The following is a 21,349-nucleotide window of genomic DNA, read 5'->3' on the forward strand; positions in this document are numbered from 1 at the left end:
GATTATAACTCCTCCTGAATATTCATTATAAGGCAAATGGGGGATGCAAGGTTCTAAACTACAATAGGTCCAACTTATGTTTCTTCTTAAGTTCACATTTTTTATTAATTACTTAAGGCACGTAATATGATGTCTATGATTCTTCTCTAGAGTGTCTATCAAAAACAACATTATTCTTAACCACATGATGTTCAGTTTCTTGTATTCTCTCAAGTTAAAGACTTACATAAAATATTTTGTAATTTACAGTTACCAGAAATACCTTCACAATATATTGCAGTATAAGCATTTATGAGTTGGTTTGATTCTTGAGGGGGAAACATGGAAATTAACTTTTGATGATAAATGGGCAAATCCCTCCTTGCATCCACATCTTGATAATTTCCTACTAACTCTTATGACAATGAAGAAAAAGTGTGGAAATAAGTTAGTATCTATTAGGTACACCAATTTGCTTTAGCATGCTTCCTCTAACTAATTGTTTCATTATTCTTGTCCCTTATAAGGAAGACCACCTTTCTATCTGAAAGAAACAGAAGCACGCAAGACAGCTGACATTCATTATAGAAGTCATCCTCTTCAGCACCTATTATCACATCAGTAACACAGTGCTACAATCAGCACTTACAAAGAGGGGTGTCCTAATTTCGATCCTTTCTCTGTAGAACTGAGCACCAATATCTACTGAAATAACTATCAGCAGCAGCATTAAATAATTGTATGAATACTACAACATTGAATTTCAAGTATTTTAGTGACAGTAAAGTAAGGTAGTAGGGCTCATGACAGTAGTTGAGCTCATAATGATAAGTTGGGACAGTTGTGGGATTGCAACTGGGAATACTTTCTTTGAAGGATTATTCTCACTTTTTTCTTAGTTTTAAAGGAAGTATTCACAGATAACATGAATAATTTCACTAATATTAAACTTTTAGGAAGTTTTAAGCCTCCCTGTAAATGACTTTGCACCTATATTTTTCAATTTTGAAGGTCCTATGTCTCAATTAGCTCACAGTATGAACACAAGGAGTTCAAAATGATAACCCTAGAACTCATCAATGGTAGTAGAGTCGTGAAGATGAATGCATTTGGCATTGTTTTATGTTAGGGAAGCCTGACTTTCACAGAATTTAAAACAGTTTCTGCTATATTTCAGATTTTTAGAAAGATGAAGAAAAACACTGCTCTGCACCAGTGTTTCATGGTTTGAAAGAGACAAACAACACAATCTCGACCATAAAATATAAAAGAAACAGTAAGAAAATAGTATGGACTATATGAATACAATTTTCAGGCCAAGAAACAGCAGCCATGACGTAAATAAATTCCAAAGCATACTGTATAGGCGCTGCATCACAGGAACTTCCTCGTTATTTGGAATCAATTTTCTATTGGTAGAAATCAATACACAGAAAAAGATCTAAATAATGAAATATTTTCAATTAATGTGACAGACAGGAAATCTAGTAACTTTTAATGTGAGCACATCAGAAATCTACTGTCAAAAATACACAGTTCAAAAGCACAGGAGACATCAGCATAATTATATAGAATATTACACCAAAGGCAAGAACATAAGAAGGAAAAGATTATTACTTCCCTTTCTAGCTCTGCAATAGTGGATGACCTACTAACCTGTTAGAGAAAAGAAAAAATCATAAGCCAAAAACCTACGTGGTCTTCCTAAAGCCTCAGCAATTGTTGTAAAAATGAGAACTTGATTTGTTTTCCTCTTCATTGATCACGACACACTGAGTTAAATCAACAGCGTCCTCAGCTACCCCATTTCTCTGGTCCTTGCTACCTTGGCATAAAACTTTGATACTGCACTTAACACATGTCCTCGGTCTGCATTAAACGTACCTTGTCATTTAGCACTGCACATCTACAAAATTTTCCTCTGCAGTTTCTTATAATGTCAAATCACATGAATTAATATATTCTCGTGATCTAATATATTTTTAGGCCTAATGATTGATCTCAACCCACTGAAGCAGGTCAATACTTCATCATCTTGTTTCAGGGGGATATGGACTGACCTCGGTGATCTTTTATCTGTTCCTAGAAGCATTTGCTATAACTAAATAGTCATACATAAATATAGATATATGAGTATAAAATATGTTAGAGTAGTAGTATACCTCATGAGATCCTCAGTGCCTCTAGTAATCAGATGATTCCCATATGTTCCATATTTTCTAATTGGTCAATTTAAGATTGTGGGATTTGATTTACATAAGCATTTATTGCTCAGCCCTGCAAATGAAGTCAGAGGTATTTAATGCTTTAAGCGCGGCTCTACAATATCTTGCCATATAATGAAAAGGTGCTCCAAAAATTTATGAAGCTCTAAATGACGACTATCATATAATGATCAAATGCAGAAAAATCTCACGAGAAAATTAGCTGCCCTAATGACCAACTATAAGGAAGAAGGAGCTAAGCTGATGTATTATCAAAAAGGAGAAAACCCAATGCTGAATAACACATCAAATGACTATAATGCATTCCTTGAGCTCCATTGAGTAAAGCAGAGACCTTCTTGAAAAACACATGTGATTATGTAATTGAAAATGGTGTTCATTACTAAGAAATGTCGAGAATAAAACCTAAAGTTCTGTGTGTTATTTTTAAATAGGCTTTGTGCATATTTTATATATATGTTAGCCTACTTCTTAAAACATTATACCTTACCATCTCCTGCATTTCTGAACTTGCCTATCAAGTATTCATAGAACCATAGAATGGTTTAGGTTGGAAAGGACCTTGAAGATCATCAACTTCCAACCCCCCTGCCATAGGCAGGGACACCTCCCACTAGACCAGGTTGCCCGAGGCCACATCCAGCCTGGCCTTGAACACCTCCAGGGATGGAGCCTCAACAACCTCTCTGGGCAACCTGTTCCAGTGCCTTACCACCCTCAAAGTGAAAAACTTCTTCCTAACGTTCAGTCTGAACCTGCCCTCTTCCAATTTAAAGCCATTCCCCCTCATCCTATCGCTACATGCCCGAGTAAAAAGTCCTTCCCCAGCTCTCCTGTAGGCCCCTTTTAGGTACTAGAAGGCCACATAAGATCTCCCCGGAGCCTTCTATTCATTTAAGTCATTCATTTTAAGAGAGGGACTTTCAGAATCTAGAGCAGAAATTCCCAAATTCTTTTCCTAGCAGTGATGATACTGTTGGAGATGAACATCTGAAGTCTAACATCTAATTTCCTTTGCCCTGAGGAAATGATATGGCAAAAAGGGGAGTTAATATAATGCAAAATCCCACTTCACCAAATCCAAAACCTAAAAAAGCCCAAGATTTGCAAACAATCCAACTGCAAGGACAGCAAGGAAAAGCCAAAACAAAGAAACCAGAGCACGTAAAGGGTTCTTGCTGAGCAAACGTCGGCTGGCTGCCATGAGAAATTCCAGCAAAGCAAGCCCTTTCCAAAAGCTTTACAGCCCCTTTTGGCTTTTAAAAAACTCACTCTTCAAGTTAAATTCTACACTTCTCTGCAAGATTTTTATCACACTAAGGGAACATTACACGTGAAAAATCTGAAAATGTCAGGTAAATCCCTTGCTTAAAGGACCGTGTTTTCCTAACCATACAACCAATTACTGCAAATACAGACAGTAAAATATAGGTTAGGGATCTTCAGATACTGTTACTTCAAGGACTAACATGCCTTTGAGCCTTTGCCATAGGTGATATGAAGAGCCAGAGCAAACCTCCAATACAATATAAACTAATCATCTACTGCAAGGGATGCGTTATTGCAGGCAGTCATGCTTAGATGGCCAGATGGCATCAGTGGAAAAAATGTCATCTCTCTACCTGATTAGAAACACTGTCCCATATAAGACCTGGCTATAACTGTTTATCAGTTGGGACTTACACACTGTGTTTTTGTAATTCACGGTGTCTGAAACCCAATGCAAAATACAGAATCCGGGTTTGCACAGACTTCTATAGCAGAGGACCACTGTGCTTTCCTGTTCTTGTGCCTCCCCTGACTTCAGCTGCAAGTTTTACTCCTAATTTTCCAAAGAACTATTGGCTCAAACTGTGAAATATGATAAAGATGTTTGGTCTATGAGTCATTATGGAAGTACACTAGTCTGAAGCAATGCAGATCAGAAAGCTGAGGATAAATTGCACCAGGAGACGCATATAATAGGCTTTCTGAGCCAAGAAGAACTTAGGTAGCATCATTAGGAAAGTCTGTGAAACTTCTTCAAAAAAGACCTTTTTTAGGAATGAAACTTGCAATCCTAATGTTAAAAAAAACCCTAGGAATGGCATCAGAGAGCAATATACCCTTGCAGAAGTAATTGACAGTACAGACTTTGTCTGTAATGGATTGGTTGGAACATAACTTAAAGTAAGCAGGAAAAAAGATCTACTGCTTACTTTAAATTATATTTACTGGTTTTCTTATTTTTAAAGAGAAGTGCATTGATATTTTGGGAGAGCACAAGATCCTGCCTTGTCAATACTAATTCAGCATTAATAAAGTCAGTGTAATTAAATGGCAGTAAAGATACAGAAATGGTCAAGTGGGATCACATTTAGAAAAATTAAAGGAAGATGCCAGGTCTGGCTTTCATTTCATAGAAACAAGAAGGCCAATGTTAGGAACTGGCCAAGAAGGTCAATCTGAGAGCACATATACCATATGGGTTCATTATTATTATTATTGTTATTGAAGATAATATCCCAATATGATCTGAACATTTTTGTTGAACTACTTAGGTTGTACATTGGTGCAGTATTAACCAGGAGTGGTTTTATACCCTTTTCCAGAGAAAGCTTTCCTTTTCATTCCATAGTCTAGTTCAAGATGCACTATGACATTTTCACCATCCTTTCAAAGACAAAAATCCAACAGATTTGTTTTGCTTTAAATGCATTCAGTTGCACTGTTCAGAGAGGCAGTAAGCAAAAGGCAGCTTGGTTTCATTATTCTATTCCTTTGTGACATTAAATTTAACCTATGTTATTTTTCTTAGCAGTATTTGTAAAGTATAACCATGAGCATGCCTGTGGAATTTGAATAATTTCACATATCAGCTTGTACAGAAGAAACAGCTTTCAGGAGAAGGCTTGTAGAATTCCTTGCACTTTGCAGCCCGAAGCAACTAATGTGCAAGACAGAAGGGAACTATGGGCTGGAAGAGTACGCTGGGCTGTGTCCATTGAGGAGACAGCCTGTCATCCTCATGGCAGCCTTCATTCCTGTAGCATCAGGTTATCTGCACATGCTTGCATCCGACTTGCATATTGGAAAACTAACTTTTTCTGGCTGAGCACACATTGGCTTGAATAAGTCTTCAAGCCAATGATCAACATGAATAAGTGTTAGAATTTTACTTCAAAGCAAAATTGGTGTATTAGCCTGAGGTTAGCCCTTGTAACAATGTCATTTTGAGGAATGTACATTGGATCCACGGTTTGAAACCCAGGAAATGCTCACACAAACCCTCCTCGACTCAAAAAAAGATTGAAATTTAAAGAGGGGCAATTTCGCCTTTCTTAGAGAAGCTGTATTTCAGAATTAGTTGATTCAGAAATTTGAACAAAACTCAAAATGTATGCACACGCACGGAGTTATTTTTACCTACAAATCTACTAAAATCTCTGACTAAAATCTGAGTAGAAGGGAACACTTTGAAAGAAAGGGGCATTAGCTGGGGTGAGGGAAAGACCCCCTTTTCCTGACAATATTGGCCTTTTGCCATGGCCACCACTACCAGTTCACAGACAAAGAACTTAAGGGCAGAAGAAATAATATTATTCTTATCTGACTTTCTGTCTCAACAGCATTTAAGTCCATACCCCAGTATTAGGTGCAGTCATTTCAGCAACAAAAATTTTAAAATTCAGAGTAGATTAAATTGTTATATGCTACAGTATACCAGGGGACTGAGGGGTACCCCTCTTTCCAAAGCTCTTGCAGTATCAGGAACACGAAACCCTTCCAAATTCCAAAGTCAGCAGTCAGCTAGATTCTGATTACACCAGCAAAGCACATAACCATCATCACCATGATTATCATCCTTGTATTCTGTCTATCATTTCAGAGGACTGATCATCCGTCGTTGCTTCTCTGCCTGTATTCAATGCTAAAGGGTTCACTTCCAGAGACTGGAAAGCAATCAGGAAATGTCTTGTAACATCACAGTGCGGTGAGAAGACAGGTTTAGTTGCTTCCCCCAACAGTGGCCTTAGATACGCTCCTCATTCCCGCCTGGCAGTCCACAACTCTTTCTCTTGCCATAGGACATAATCGTCTTCACTTTTTAGATCTCCCCACAATGTTAATTTGACAGCAACAGCTTCAGTTGCTAGACAAAAAAAAAAAAAAAACAAAAAAAAACCCCAACAACAAAAAACCCCAAACAGGTGCAACGTTTAAAAAGGATCTTTCCAAGAGTATGTGGCCAGTAAGGAGAGACTATTGTGTCCTTAAACAAACTGAGTGCGGGCAGGCAGAAAGAAGGGTCTCCCCTGAGCGTGTGCACAGCCGCCTTAGATTAAATGTAGCTCTTCTTATGGAAGAGAGAGAATTTCACAGTTCAGTGTTCTTTAAAAGTTAAATACTTCAATTAAGCATAATCTGAGGCCTCCTTTCACTCACTAGCATGGTTTTCATCCAGATCTTTAACTAGCTGGTAGAAAATGTACCCTTTGTAAATGTGAATGGAAGATGTTACAAAGCAGAACCCAGAATGCAGCAGAATGCAAAGACGTGCCAGTCAGCATCCTGGTGACCTACTTTTATCATAGCAATCCCATTTTTGAAGATATGTCACTATGTTTTTTTAGGAAAGCTGCACAATGAGGTGTCAGCAAACATGCTGCTTATCATTAAAGATGTTGCTTGATGACTGCAAATACCTGTCTGTATGACTGACAACCTTAGTCAACGAGCTCCCACAGTAATGTGCATCATCATGCTCCTAAAGGAACAAATGCTGTTATGTTTCTACAATAGAAATAAGTGGGACTGAGCAGGATGCCCATCTACAGTAAAGGTTCTGTTTTATGGATTCTAAAATTGTAAAAACTGGAGAGACACACGTTTCCAGATGGCCTATGAGAGAGTTGCTCAGGTCTTTTCTTTCCGGTATAGGCACATTTCAACAACTTTTTCAGTGTATTTCCTATGAAAATGTTCCATGTGTTACCTCATTATCTGGCTGGATAAAAACAACGTAATTTTTCACAGCCATCAATCTTTAAGGCACGTGTCAAGCAAGCAGAACGTCATCACCCTTCCTTATAAACAAGGCACAGCCGCATTCCATCCTTGAATAGTCTGTTCACGCACACAAAAGTATCAGGGAAGCAAACCTATTTCTCTTATTTTACTTAGAAGTAACTTATATGTTGCCTGTTAAATCGGGAACAACTTGGTAAAGGGATCATGAGATGATCCAGAAGTTATTTACAAAACAAACTGAGAGCAACATTAGCTGAAATAAACACCAGTAATATACCTCCAGGAGCATTCTGGAACTACAGCCTAAATTGAAAGCAGTGGTGAACTGAGTGTTTCCAAATTTCTTTTGGTGGCTTTTTTGAGGGAATGAGGGTTAATAAATTAAAATGACCTTAAAACTGAAAGTATTTTCTGGCTCATTTACTAACAATGAGTCAATACCATTTTATCAGTGATGAGGACTACAAAAAAACCCACTTTAATTCATTAGCAAGCCAGCCAACAAACCCCAAAAGTAACCTTTAATAAACTGCAGGGCAGTGTATTACTAGGCATGTATTTTTACACTTAAGTCTGAAGCTAACTGTTTAGAAAAAAAATATTTAGAAAGCACAATGAAAAATGAACAATACTTACAACCATACCGTTTAGGGACACCCAGCAATCTGGTGGGAAATCCTGGAGTAATGGTACTAAAAACTGCAGACAGCCATCCCAGTGGCACAGCAGCAACATCATTCCAATCAGATTAAAGATTCTCACCACAGCACTGGCCAGATCGTATGTCATGTGGAAAATCTGTGGGCAAAAATTATAGGTGATGTATGTGATGCAAATCAGAAATGCAAACCATTTAATTCTCATCGGGCAGGTTAAAGGCAAGGAAGCATCATCCTGAACAGATAAAAAAGCTCAGATTTCTCAGCAAGGACCATTAACTTTGGCACACTAATTTGGGCAGAAAGCTATGCTGACACACCTGACTCTTGGCTGCACACCAGTGTTACATAAGCTGCTGAAAAAGGCATATTTTAGATAAGAAGTCATCAACCAAAGTGTTTTCCTAAAGTCTACAACTCCTTTTAATTGAAGCGAGTCTCACAAATTAAATAAGCTTGGTAAAGGTAATGAGACCATTACTTGTCTGTGAACTTGGTGTCTAAATACTTACAAAGTTGTGGGAGATACAAATTCAGTGACCCATTTAGCAAAGTTTCACCTTCACATTCCTTACCTTCTTGAAAGCACCAAAATCTGAGTGAAGAAACAATACAAGTATTTTTACATATTTTTTTACTTCTATTTCTATACTATTAGTCCAGTTTGCACATACCAGTTCACCAAGCAAAAAGACAAAAGGATAGTTAATCACTCTTAATCATTAGCGGTTTTCCAAAAGTACTGAGAATCCTGTGGCTACTATGTCCTAGTAGCTAAGTTTAGAGCAAAATAATACAACCATTTGGATTTCAGTATATTCCTCCATTCTAAGACGAAGAATTTTGGCATCTGAAAAGTGTCTTACAGCAAATCACACATATACTCTTAAAAACAGCAGACATTTTCAGGTTTGTCATGGGAAAATTTGTTGGACAGAATTAGGATGAACGGCAGCAGTCAGCTGCCAAATAGTATGGAGAAAAACACTGTATTTAGCACTTTTCTGCTATATTGGTTTCAAAGCACTTCTAAACTACAAATACAGGCATATTCTTATTACACAATTCAACCACCTCAAGACAAATATTTTACATTTTAACATGCATAGTTATCACTATGAAGGAGTTCAATTCACAAGATGAAGAATGTCCAGTTGGTATTTCAGGGACTTTTAAGTAAAAAGCATTATTTAATTGTACAGATAGACATAGAAATCAGAGGGTTCAGTGCTGAAAACATGAAATTGCTAAAGGTGTACAGGCGCATTGGCACATGACATTTTGCATTTGTAAATGAAAGAATTCACATACACAAGAGGGAATCTTTGTATCCTAACTTTTGCATATCTAAACTAAAAGCAGACATTAAGTACCCACACTGTAAATGAGTGCAAGTGCAAATATGGAGAGCATGTTACGATGTCTTTCAACATCATTTTCTATTAGTGGGAGTTTGTCCTTCTTTGAAAATTACAGTACTATTTTGAGCCTCAAAATGCAAAAACTGCATAGTAGAAACATAGCTCAGTTATTAACTTTATGTGCCAAACATTTTTTCAATCTATGGCATTTTAAGATATTATATTCCAAATCCCAGTTTGATAGAGACTGTAAACAGATTTTTGTAATATTATTCAAAATATCATGGCTTATACTATCTATCTCCTGTCAAAATTGAGGAGATGACACTGATATTTAGGAGATACTGTAAAAGGAAACAAACAGAAAAGTGTCATCATTACACATTTGTCTTCTTAAGAAATGTATTTACATTACAGCTATTTCAACAGGTACAGATTCAGTGGCATGATATGACCAAAGTAGATTTGTGAACTGAAATAATTTTATTTAAAGAACTGGAAAAAATAGCAAGGATTGCAACTGTTTTTGGAACACTAATACTCATTCAGGTTACACTTTATCCACATGGTTATTATGTTACACCTGCAAAGTGCAGATGAATTCCTGATCACATGAAAAGTTGCAGAAGTTTTCTCAGAGAAAGCAGGATTTCCCCTAGAATATTCGGCTGAAAAGGTATAGAACGTCAGACAGAAACAATACATATTTTACACAGAGATCACAACTTCCTTGGGAATTTTCTGTCGCTCCGGCAAAGCAAGTTATCACACTATTGCTGGACAAAATTGAAGTTCCCACCCACACTGTTCCCATACTGCCTTAAGCTTCCCATTAGGCTTTACTGTAAGAGACCAGATTTTCAGAATTATTCATTGTATTGGATACCGAGTGTTTTCTAAAAAATGGGTCGCAAATATGACAATCAGAGCCCAAATGAGCACAAACATCTTCATTTCTATACTTAGAAAGAGAACTTTTCTGAAAACACGCACCTAGGTGTATGTGATATACAGGGGAAGTTTTGGCTCTCCAAAAGTCTCCAGAGTCCTAAAACCAGCACTTGCATATACCCAAGGCTCCTGAATCCTTATTCTACCTCTGCAACTATGGGCTTAGGCACCATGACAGATGTGCAAGTATCCTGTGATCATAGCTGCATAAAAATGATCGTTCTATGGCTCTTTCACTTGCATGGAACTCATTTTTGGGCTTCAGTCCAGATTACAGAGATGGTCTGCATAGCTTGTATCTTCACATAGAATTTCCAAGATTTTAGGGCATTTTGTGCTGTTACATTTTCACTTCAAATCTTAAAATTATATAATTGAGTAATGTGCACTGCAAAAAAAAAAAAAAAAAAAAAAAAAAGTAGGTGGATAGATTTGCCAAGGTATTTGTTTCCGCACTTTCGAGATTTTGCCTAGCTCATGCACGTACCGCTCCCTGCCTAGCCCATGAGACCCTGTGACGGCTCAGTAAGGCTTCCCAAACGAGCCAGCAGGATCAGGACATGGAAGAGGGAGGTTAAAAAGGGAGACTAAAATTCAAACCAAACAGCTGGAGCAGTGAGTTCAAACTAAAGGGCCTTGCTGAACCAAAGACGTCTGCTGTTGGGTTTGGGCTCTGCAAGGATTATTCTATCTCGTCACAGTGGTACGACTGTGTAACTATTGTTATTCTTCAAAGCCTCTGCATTAGTAGTGTGCCTCCGCAGAAATAGTCACGTACTGCAAGAACGATAGCATGTTGAAAATTTTACGTGAAACCAAATGCGGCAAAGGAAATCACTGCAACAGTCTGTGTACGACACTACAGCCTTCCATCGTTTCTGAAACCTTTTGCTCCAGAAAAGGCTCCTGTGCAGCTTAGCATTCAGGGTCAGTATTATTCAAACTGCACGAACATATTCTGGATATTATCTGGATTGCTTAACATAGTAACATTGTATCAACTTTTCAACCATACAATAGTTTTGGTTTTGTTTTCCTTATATAGTCTACTATTTGTGTAGCCTATTCTAATAACTGTAATAACGCTGTTAAAGAAAATAACTTTGTAAGAAAAATCCTAAGAAAAGGTTGTAAAATCCTTTCAAATATCTCTGCATATTCTCTCTCCAGTAAATAAAAGCTGAGTTTTTTTCTCCTAAAAGGAACTGATCATGGAAATGTGCTCTTGGTTGGAAAAAAAAAAAACATTTACATGCCCAAAGCACACATTGTAACTGAATAATAATATTTGTTCATGGTACTGTATTGGAATATTTACATTTGGAAGGGGAGATGTGATTTATTTTTTTTTTAAACTAATACCCAAATTACCTTATGGACTGAAGTCATATATTGGATGTTTAGTATTTTATGTTCTTCCATTCAGGAACTGATTGTGATACATTGACACAAGAGCAGTCATATTATTATAGCATTTTCTTCCTGTAATCACAAAGTACAGTTCCAGTATTAATTACCTAAACTACATCGAAACCCTTAGGAGATGTGTGAAGAGTAGTTTCTTAAGAGAGAAACTGGGGTACAGAAAGCTAATGCCACTCATGTCAGCAGATGGTGGCTTGCCTATCAGCTGGTCCTCCAGTGGGATATGAAGAAATATGGGCAGACCACAAATTGATTTACCTTGATTTTGCAGTACACATGTGTGGTAAAATCTCTCCATTTGAATGGATGTCTTATCAAGACAACATTCCTAACAAAAATAATTCAAACACTTGCACGCAACTAAAGGTAGGCTCCAAAACCCACTACTCAGGTAGTTAATATAAATAGCTTGGTTATCATTAACCACTTGCCACCCACAAATGCCATGCAAATAAGCAGGAATTGCAGTTGTAAAACACATTAGAAAATCTGGCCACTTTATTCATACTCCTAATTACATACCTAAATATTCAGCTTATCCAGAAGAGGTGCAAATTTTGTCAACATATTTAAAAAAAATTACTAGGGTGACATGAGATTACTGACACTGAGAAAAAATTAAAACTCCCTTGACAACTAATTCTTTCCACATTTTTATTTCACATAATAGGAAAGATTTAATAGATAGCTCTTCTTTTTGCTTACTACCCGTTTTCATTTCAATTACACATGATACTTTTTAATATTATCATGTTTGTTTGGGGAAGGGTTGATTACAATACTGTCATTTTTCATAGTTTCCATATACTTCGAAATCATGCTTAATAATAAGTTTAGTTTATGAACTCACTTCTGAGAACTCATACTTTCTTCCTATATTATTTTCATGACCTTTTCTCAATACCCTGGGAACAATTTTTTGCCTAAAGAGCTGGCAATGCCTCTGACAATGGCTGAAATGTAACCACAGGTTAACAGTTTCTAATATTTTGGCAAAATATTGCTCAGAGAGAATAAGAAGTTGCTGAAGAAGTCAGAGTTCACATGTTTCACCTCAGTTTTTACTCACACTTTATTAATTACTCTTTTTAGTCCCACATGTGAAGCAGGAAGCAGATTATTCCTTCCTCACTTTTATAATGGAGCATATTCTTTAAATTGGTCCTGCTAACTCTAATTTCTGAGCATGAGACAGAAAAACTGTTCCAATCTTACCAGCCTGCTTGCTTAATAGTAATTGAGGGCTGTCATATTAAGTTAATAGTGCATATATAGTTTAAATAAACACAAAATCTGCTGAACTGCTGTCATGGATTGCATAGGTTACCTCTTCTGCCTTCTGCTAATTGGCATGTAATATTTGCTCAGCTGTGATTTTTAGTTCAGTTTGAATTTCAGGTTCAGTTTATACAAAAATTGATTTCTATAAATTATCAGAATTTAATTTTTATTAAAAAAAAAAAAAGTCTTAAGACTTCCTAGAAAATTTATTCAAATCTCACATCCCTGAGTTCATCCAGACACCTCTTCTCTTCCACCCCTCAGAAATACTAAAGTTGCTCAGCATCACAAAGTTAGCTTGGGTTTAATCTTTTTCATCATGCCTCAAGCAATATGAAATTACACTCATACTAAGCGAGCTGTGTGGAGTCTGGAATATTAAATAGCCACAGTGGGGAGACGGAAAGAGCTGCACATGTGGTTGGAGGCTCTGGTAAGCACGCTGAAAGCTGTAACAAGGGCAACACTGGAATTTCAGGCTTGACTGCAGGGCAAAATAACAGTTGTAAAAATGACGAGGGGTTTTTGATTCAAGCTCTGGGTCGGTCCAGAATTATTGGGTTTAGCTCTCAGAGCACCAACTAGACAGAGATTATAAACCATAGGATCCAAATTTTCCTACCTGAGCTAAATGTTCACTTTTAAGATAGTGGTTGTAACAAAGCTCCCCAGGAAATAAAATAATATAAAAGGGGGAAGAGAGCACAATGCCTCTGTTTGAGCATCCGTCTCTCAAGCTACCTTATAACAATGAAAAGCAATCATGGCTTTTTGTTTAGCCATTTCATATTCTACAAACTGATTTCAAAATACATTCTTTGTAAATATCACTTGGGACACTATGGGCCCGATCCATCTCCTGCCAAAGTAAATTTCTCTGGGAGTTGCAAGTTACTATAGTCTGCACTGGACATACATCTGAAGCAGAAGCAGATGTAAACGTGCAGTGATTGAAATGCCTGGCTATGCCTTCAGGGTAACATTTTACACTCAGCTGACTCCTGATACGTGTGCTTAGTTTTATGATAAATAATTCATCATTGATAATTCAGTAGTGGGGACAGGTATATAGCATTATTAATCTAGTTGTATTTGTGACCTTAAGCTGATGACAAACTCAAAGTTCTGCTTCTGGTTTAGTTAGCCCTGAAGGGAAAACACCAGTGATTTAATAAACAGAACAAACTATTTTTAATCAAACGTATCCAGAAAAAAGAGCTGAGAATGTCCTATTTTATGTGACCTTTAAAAATTGTTATTTTCTAGATGGAGTCAATCTGACATTAGGTTTTATAATAGAAGCTCCATTTATTCCAATTCAAGGCAGGTACCAACGGAAGCTAGCTTCTGTGGAGCAAAAAGAACAGCACAACAACATATAAATGTGACAATGCACTACATCCAGGTTAAACCTGAAAGCGTTAATAAAACTACTTTGCTGAAGGAAGATCCAGGCAAGCCATGGAACGGTCACGTATAACCAGGAAGCAAAATTTATTTACTCTATATAAATTCTGCAATATATATTTTCTACTGGTAATTGGCCAACGCTAAGCTAATATATTACCTCTCACACAGAGGACATGACTTCACTGAGAAAACGTATGTTTTTATTATCCTCTTGTGATTAATGCGTGTGACCTGTCTTGACATTTAAATAGAGAGAACCTGTCGCTTTAGTTCTATGATGAAGAAAACAAGACATGAGCAGCAAGCCTCACGATCACGAAATAAGAAATACAGTGCTAATTTTTACTGTGTTTTTACAGAGGTGGAGGTCTCATTTATCACTTATATTGATGACAAAAAGTACCTTATTAGACCAAGCTTTTATTCATTAACTGAGGCAAAGTAAAAACAAACAAACAAAACCAGTCCACAGCTGTCAGAAAGACACAAACACGCAATATTAACAGCCTGCCTCTGACAAAATTTAGCTGAAGCTCTTCTCCTTAAGCCACAGTACCAAACCAAGAGTGACCATATGGCAAAAAATATTTGAACTATAGATGAGCAGAGAGATCAAGAGTTTCGTCAACTTGAAGTGTAGATCTGTTTCCACTTCAGCATTATTTCAAGCACCAGCATTGCCTGACCTTCAGCTCAAGCTTCTCGATGGGGCAAGTATCTCAAGTACCAGCACCACTGAACTCAAGGTGGAGACCTCTGCGAGTGGAGCCGAGCTAGAAGGAACATTTTATTTATTATCTTTTACAAGTATTTATATTTTACAGAGAAGGCAGCTTGAAGATACGGCCAGTCTCTAAATGACCCAAAATATTATTTATGATTTTTCTTACTAGCTGAGTGAGAGGCACTGTTTCTCATATTAATGTGCAGATGCAGTCTAGTGGTAAGAAGAGAAAAAGAAATAAGTCATTCACCATCACTCATCTGCCCACAGAAAAGCCAGGTCCCACAATGCTGAAAAGGGCAGCAGCGTCAGAAACATAAATCCTAAACACTATCACTGCCTACAACATTTCAAATGTAAGGGCGTAAAATCAGATACCTGATTGCATTTTTAGGAATTGATATCAGTTTCTGAAGCATATGTTCCCCAGCTTTAATATACCTACACAAGCAGTTTTCATCCTTAATGAATGTGAACTAAAACAATAAATGCCAGACATATATTTATAAAGAAATCTACCATCAAATGTGTCAAAAATGTTGACACAATTTAGGGAGAACCTTAGGAAGCACCAGTCTTCACAAAAAGTGCTAAGTTTTCTAAAATTCTTTTATGACATTATTGATCATGCAAGTCTCACAAACCCTGAACTCTTTTGATTTCCATTTTTAAAGCATAAATCTGGAAAAAATCACACTCTATACCTGGCACACTAGGTCTTTTCCTCTGAGCCACAAATTTAAAAGAGAGGAACAGGACAGTGCCCTGGCTCCACCTGCCATCAAAACCAGAGGGACAAGATCGACTCCCAGACCGCCCGATCCAACAGTGAAATTCAATAAAAATGAACAAAAACAAAGTGGATACACTGCAGGAAGTATTTATAAATACATAGAAAGTAACAGCATATCCCGGAACAATATTATTTTACAATCAACATTGTACAAACAGGACACATGTAACCAACCTCTTTCAACCTCAGTATTTTCCTAAATGTCATTCTTGGTTTTGTTTTTTTTTTTTTTTAAGGTAGTCATGTTTTAACTTCTAAAATCTGTGAATATGAAATGAAATCAGACACTTTCTGATAGTATGAGAATCACCAGAAGACTGGAGGTACACAGAAACTTCAAAGTTTGCATGTTGACAAAAATTGTATCTGAAACTATTGTGCCTGTAAAAAAATTCTCTTGGTGTTTTTTCTTCTCACTAGACCTGTATGTCATGACGGCCTGCAAATACTTTACAGATCTTCTCTTGTCTCAGCCAGAACCAGGCTTAGGAAGTAAATTACAATGTGTGAATAAAAGGAGAAGAAAGTTTTCTCTTATATCATCCTAAACCCCCAGAAGAATCAGATTGAGATTTAAGAGGATGGTTCATTAACATTATTAAATCACCAGTTCTTTTTACACGATGCCTACTCCCAAAGTCACACTGCTGCATATCTGAGCTTCAAAGTAATTGTCCTAATTATAATACAGCAACATAATGATCTTATACCAAACAGCTGAAATAATGAGGAATATTTCTCATGAGGAATTTAAGTTGGTGTCTTACTGAAGCTGTTGAGGTTAATCTTCCAAACATGGAAATAATGGGCAAGGAATTGAAAATGAAAGTCATTATGTTAAATTTCCTGTGGAATAAAAGTTCTGAGACCAAATTGATTCACATTGCTTTCTTTTAATAGCATGTGACACCTTCATTTCAAAAAGCCCCAAAATGTTTTTGTTTTTTTTTATGAGGCACAATTCTTACATTTTAATGTTTATATATTTGAGTTGTTAAGATTAAATATAGGCTGTGATTAAAATACGCAAAATTCCATACTGTATTAGAATCTAAATTTTGCTTTTTATAGTAATATAAAAGAAGAGTTAATGGGCCAATCCTTATTAAAAAAAAAACAAAACAAGACTGTCAGTACAAGTCAAGGCAGATGATTAGTGCACAATATTGTGTGAAAGTCAGAACTCTTCATTAGCTGGATAATTAAAGCCCAGAACACAGAAAATCCATTTACAATTTTGAAATTCTTGGTAATAGCAAATATTATAAAATCACTCATATATCATAATCACAGACACATGTAAAAATCAAAGAAATAACATCTAAAAGTATATACGCGAATAAATTATTGCGCTAATAACATGCCAATGATTTGAGGTATAAGTCAATGTTTCACAATATTGACAAATGATTTTTAAAATTATATGTCTAATTGAACTGCATTATAGAATATATTTTTTCTCAGAAGTGCAAATGAATTCTACAGTTGAAATTTTACTGTCACTAAAAATCACATAGAGGACCTCTATCGGGGTTTTAAAAGTTAAGTACCAAAAAAGAACTGTTGCCTGGGCAGGTAGAAAGAACACACCAGAATCGTAGTCTTAATAATTTGCCTCAAAAATTGCCAGTAGAAATTAATAATTCAGTTGTTTCATAAATCTTCACGTAGTCAGAAAAATATTAGCAGTTTAAAGAAATTACTTTGGAGATTTGCATACAATACCCTCTCTTGTAAAATACTTGGTTTAGTACATAACACTACCTTGACCAGAAATTTCAGATGCTAAATTATTCTATTTTTTGTTACTGTGTTCAACATTTGGTAAATACATCACTACCGTTGTTATGAAAAGTGAGTGTATGCTTCATACCCACAAATTTAATTTGCACACAGTTCTGAATACTGAAAAGTCTCTACAGATCTCTAAGGATAGTCTATGAAAAAGTGAGAGACTGAAAAAAGGAAAACAAAAAGGCATACAAGCAGCATCAGAAAAGAGGAACTACGGTAAGAAGAAAGAAATGTTCTTTTAAGGTCCTGTTTGGGTTCTTTGACTTTTGCCTATTTCCAAAATATTATTTAAAATAAGACTTTGATCAATATACGATCAACTTGGACTTTGTGTTTTAACATTATCAGCTGAACAGCTGATGAGGGGACATTGTGCCTGGACTGATTCTCTCCCGTTACTTTTTCAGCAAATGAATTAATATTAACCAATTAATTAAATAATTCTATTTTAACATGGTTATTTTACTACATTATTTTGAAAAAGAAAACTGTTAGTACACAGCAAGCCTAATGTGCAAAACCATGGCACCTCTCACAGTACTTACTATTATACAGTCTCTCCAAGAAGAGTTTACATTTAGTAATTCTTTTTCTTTTTAACTGGCACCTCTTTAAACACAGTGCCTAGCTGTAGTTCACCATATGAATAATGGAACAAGACAGATTACTTTATATATGATACAACAGGTCAGCATATGAATTTGAAACATACACTAAAATGTGAGTAATACAACTGAAATAATTACTTACTAAAACTCATCAACAGCAAATCATAAACTACACAGAGATGTAGTAAGCCTGGTCAGAGTCAGAAAGCTCCACTGAAAAATGACAATACTGTGTAATTTCTTTTTACTCTAAATTAACGTTCCTATATGCCCATCCCCTGTTTTTTTGCTTTCCATTGTATCATTCTCGCACTTTTTCTAGCACAGCAGTAAGAGAAGTTCAGGAGGAGCACTGAGCCCCTGGCCACCCCAGCACGACACCCTTCCTCTCGCCACGCGCTCTCCCACACATTAATTCTCTCAGAGCTTTCCCTGCCACTGGACTGCGGAGCGCACAGGTGCTCCTGCATGCTCCTTGTCCCGGACCATTTGCACAGCGAGCTGCCCACCGAACCAGCCTTGCCCAGTGTCTCTGCTGGGCCACGGCACACCGTCTCTCCTGGCAAGGTTGCCCCCAGCTTTGCAATCACCACCTCAGGTCTATTCCTGCTGAGGGTGTAATGCGATGGCTCAGACTTTCCAGATACAGATCTGTACTTGTCTCCCTGCTTTTATTTTCTTGGCTGTCTTAGCAGTGGCTTTTTACTGTTTTCTAGTTGATCTGATGAAGGCATCTTGTTTTCAAATTGCCTTTTGGCTATAAATCACTTAAACTTTGATGCAGAATATTTTGCCCCGTTTTCTATGGACAGAATATCCACTAGGTTGCACTTTGCAAAGGCAAAAGAGGTTCCGTACTGCAGCTCTTGATGACAGTGGAGTCACCCCAGGTGATCATCTATGGCCTATCTTCAGAGGTTTGCTATGAACAATTTTGTCATTGTATTCAGTTTTTATGAGACTACTGAGTCTTGAGTGATGTGTTGTTGAACACTATACAAATAAACACCTTTGGCACAATTATTGCTATTTCTGTGTATGCTCTCAATTGGCCATTCATCTTGTGGTAGACAATATAACTCCTTATTTGTCCCAGAAAAAATTCTGTGCTCCATGTATTTTGATTTAGTGTATCAACATTTCTGCTAGCTAGATTTTCAGATCTCCTTCAGATCAGTTTTTCAGTCTGCCCTGCACTTGGTAACAGGAACAATCTGTGAGCCCTTGCAACATTCCTTGCAATCTTGCACTGATTTACTACCAAGGGTTTGTCTGTGGGATTGTCTGCAGCCTTTTCCTATGGATAGGCTGCATATGGAGTAGAGGGGCAGAATCACCTTCCTCCACCTGCTGGCCACGCTTCTTTTGATGCAGCCCAAGATGCAGTTGGCTTTCTGGGCTGTAAGCTTACATTGCCAGCTCACGTCCAGTTTTCCATCCACCAGTACCCTCAAGTCCTTCTCGGCAGGGCTGCTCTCGATTCCTTCATCTGCCAGCTGGTATTGATACCAGGGGTTACCCCGACACAGGTGCAGGACCCTGCACTTGGCCTGGTTGAACCTCATGAGGCTCACAGCTGCCCACTTCTCCAGCCTGTCCAGGTCCTTCTGGATGGCATCCCATCCCTCAGGCACATCAATGACACAACTCATCTTGGTGTCGTCTGCAAACTTGCTGAGGAGTACTTGATCCCACTATGTCATTGATGAAGATATTAAACTGTACTGGTCCCAATATGGACCCCTGAGGGATGCCACTCATCACTGATCTCCATCTGGACATTAAGCCGTTGACTACTACCCTCTGGATGCAACTGTCGAACCAATTCCATATCCACCAAACAGTCCACCCATCAAATCCATATCTCTTCAATTTAGAGAAAAGGATGTTGTGGGGGACTGTGTCAAAGGCCTTACAGAAGTCCAGATAGATAATATCCATAGCTCTTCCCTTGAACACTGATGTCGTCACTCCATCATAGACGGCCACAAGGTTGGTCAGGCAGGATTTGCCCTTGGTGAAACCATGCTGGCTGTCTCTCAAATCACCTCTCTGTCCTCCATGCGCCTTAGCATAACTTCTAAGAGGATCTGTTCCTTGATCTTCCCAGGCACAGAGGTGAGGCTCACAGGTCAGTAGTTCTCAGGGTCCTCCTTTCTACCTTATATAAAAATGGGTGCATTGTTTCCCTTTTTATAGTCACTGGGGATGTCACCTGAGTGCCATGACTTTTCATATATCATGGAGAGCAGCTTGGCAACTACATCAGCCAGTTCCCTCAGGACTCTGGGATGCATCTCATTGGGTCCTATAGACTTTTTTATGTTCCTGTTCCTCAGGTGGTCACAAACCCGATCTTCTTTACAGTAGGAGGGGCTTTGCTACCCCAGTGCCTGCTCTGAGGTCCATCCACTGGAGAGGTGTGGAAAGAAAGATTGCCAGTGAAGACTGAAGCAAAAAAGTTGTTGAGTACCTCAGACTGCTCCTCGTCTGTTGTTACCGATTTGCCAGTCTTGCGCATCATGGGGATGTATGCTTTCTTTGACCTTCCTTTTCTGTCTGACATACCTGTAGAAGCCCTTATTATTATTCTTTGTGTCCCTTGCAAAGTTCAGCTCCAGCTGCACCTTGGCCTTCCTGACCCCATCCCTACACAACTGGGCAGCATACCTGTACTCTTCCCAGGATACGTGTCCCTGCTTCCACTGCCTGTGCATTTCCTTCTTGCCCTTTAGTTTGACCAGCAGGTCTCAACTCAGCCATGTTGGCCTTTCTTTCCTGAATTCTTACACCTGGAGATCAAGAGCTCTTGTGCTTTATGGAAAGTATCCTTAAAGGTCTGCCAGCTCCGTTCTGCTCCCTTGCCCTGAGGGCAGTTTCCCAGGGGGCCCTATTGAGTAACTCCTTGAAGTTTGCTTTCCTAAAATTCCTGACTTTAGTCTTTGCCTGACCCATATCCCTCAGGACTGCGAACTCCACCAGTGCATGATCACTGCAGGCCAGGCTGCCTCCAACCTTGACGTCACCGATTAGCTCACTTGTGTTAGTGACCAACAGGTCCAGTATCATATCCCCTCTGGTAGGGCTGCCTATTACTTAGTTTAAGAAGTTATCCTCGATGCACTCCAG

The 21,349-nt window shown here is 37.9% G+C and overlaps 1 protein-coding gene across 1 annotated transcript in view; it reads right to left on the minus strand.

Annotated features, from left to right (window-relative positions):
• The window catches only part of HCN1 (hyperpolarization activated cyclic nucleotide gated potassium channel 1), a gene marked incomplete at both ends in the record, with an annotated part of 202,572 nt that overhangs the window by 84,975 nt on the left and 96,248 nt on the right, over positions 1 to 21,349 (minus strand). The window contains one exon of the mRNA XM_082497157.1: positions 7,851 to 8,012. Coding sequence (XP_082353283.1) covers positions 7,851 to 8,012 — 162 coding nt within the window. The remainder of the gene's footprint in view (positions 1 to 7,850; positions 8,013 to 21,349) is intronic.

Source organism: Vanellus vanellus (genome assembly GCF_965231255.1).
Source record: "Vanellus vanellus genome assembly, chromosome: Z".
Classification (NCBI taxonomy): domain Eukaryota; kingdom Metazoa; phylum Chordata; class Aves; order Charadriiformes; family Charadriidae; genus Vanellus; species Vanellus vanellus.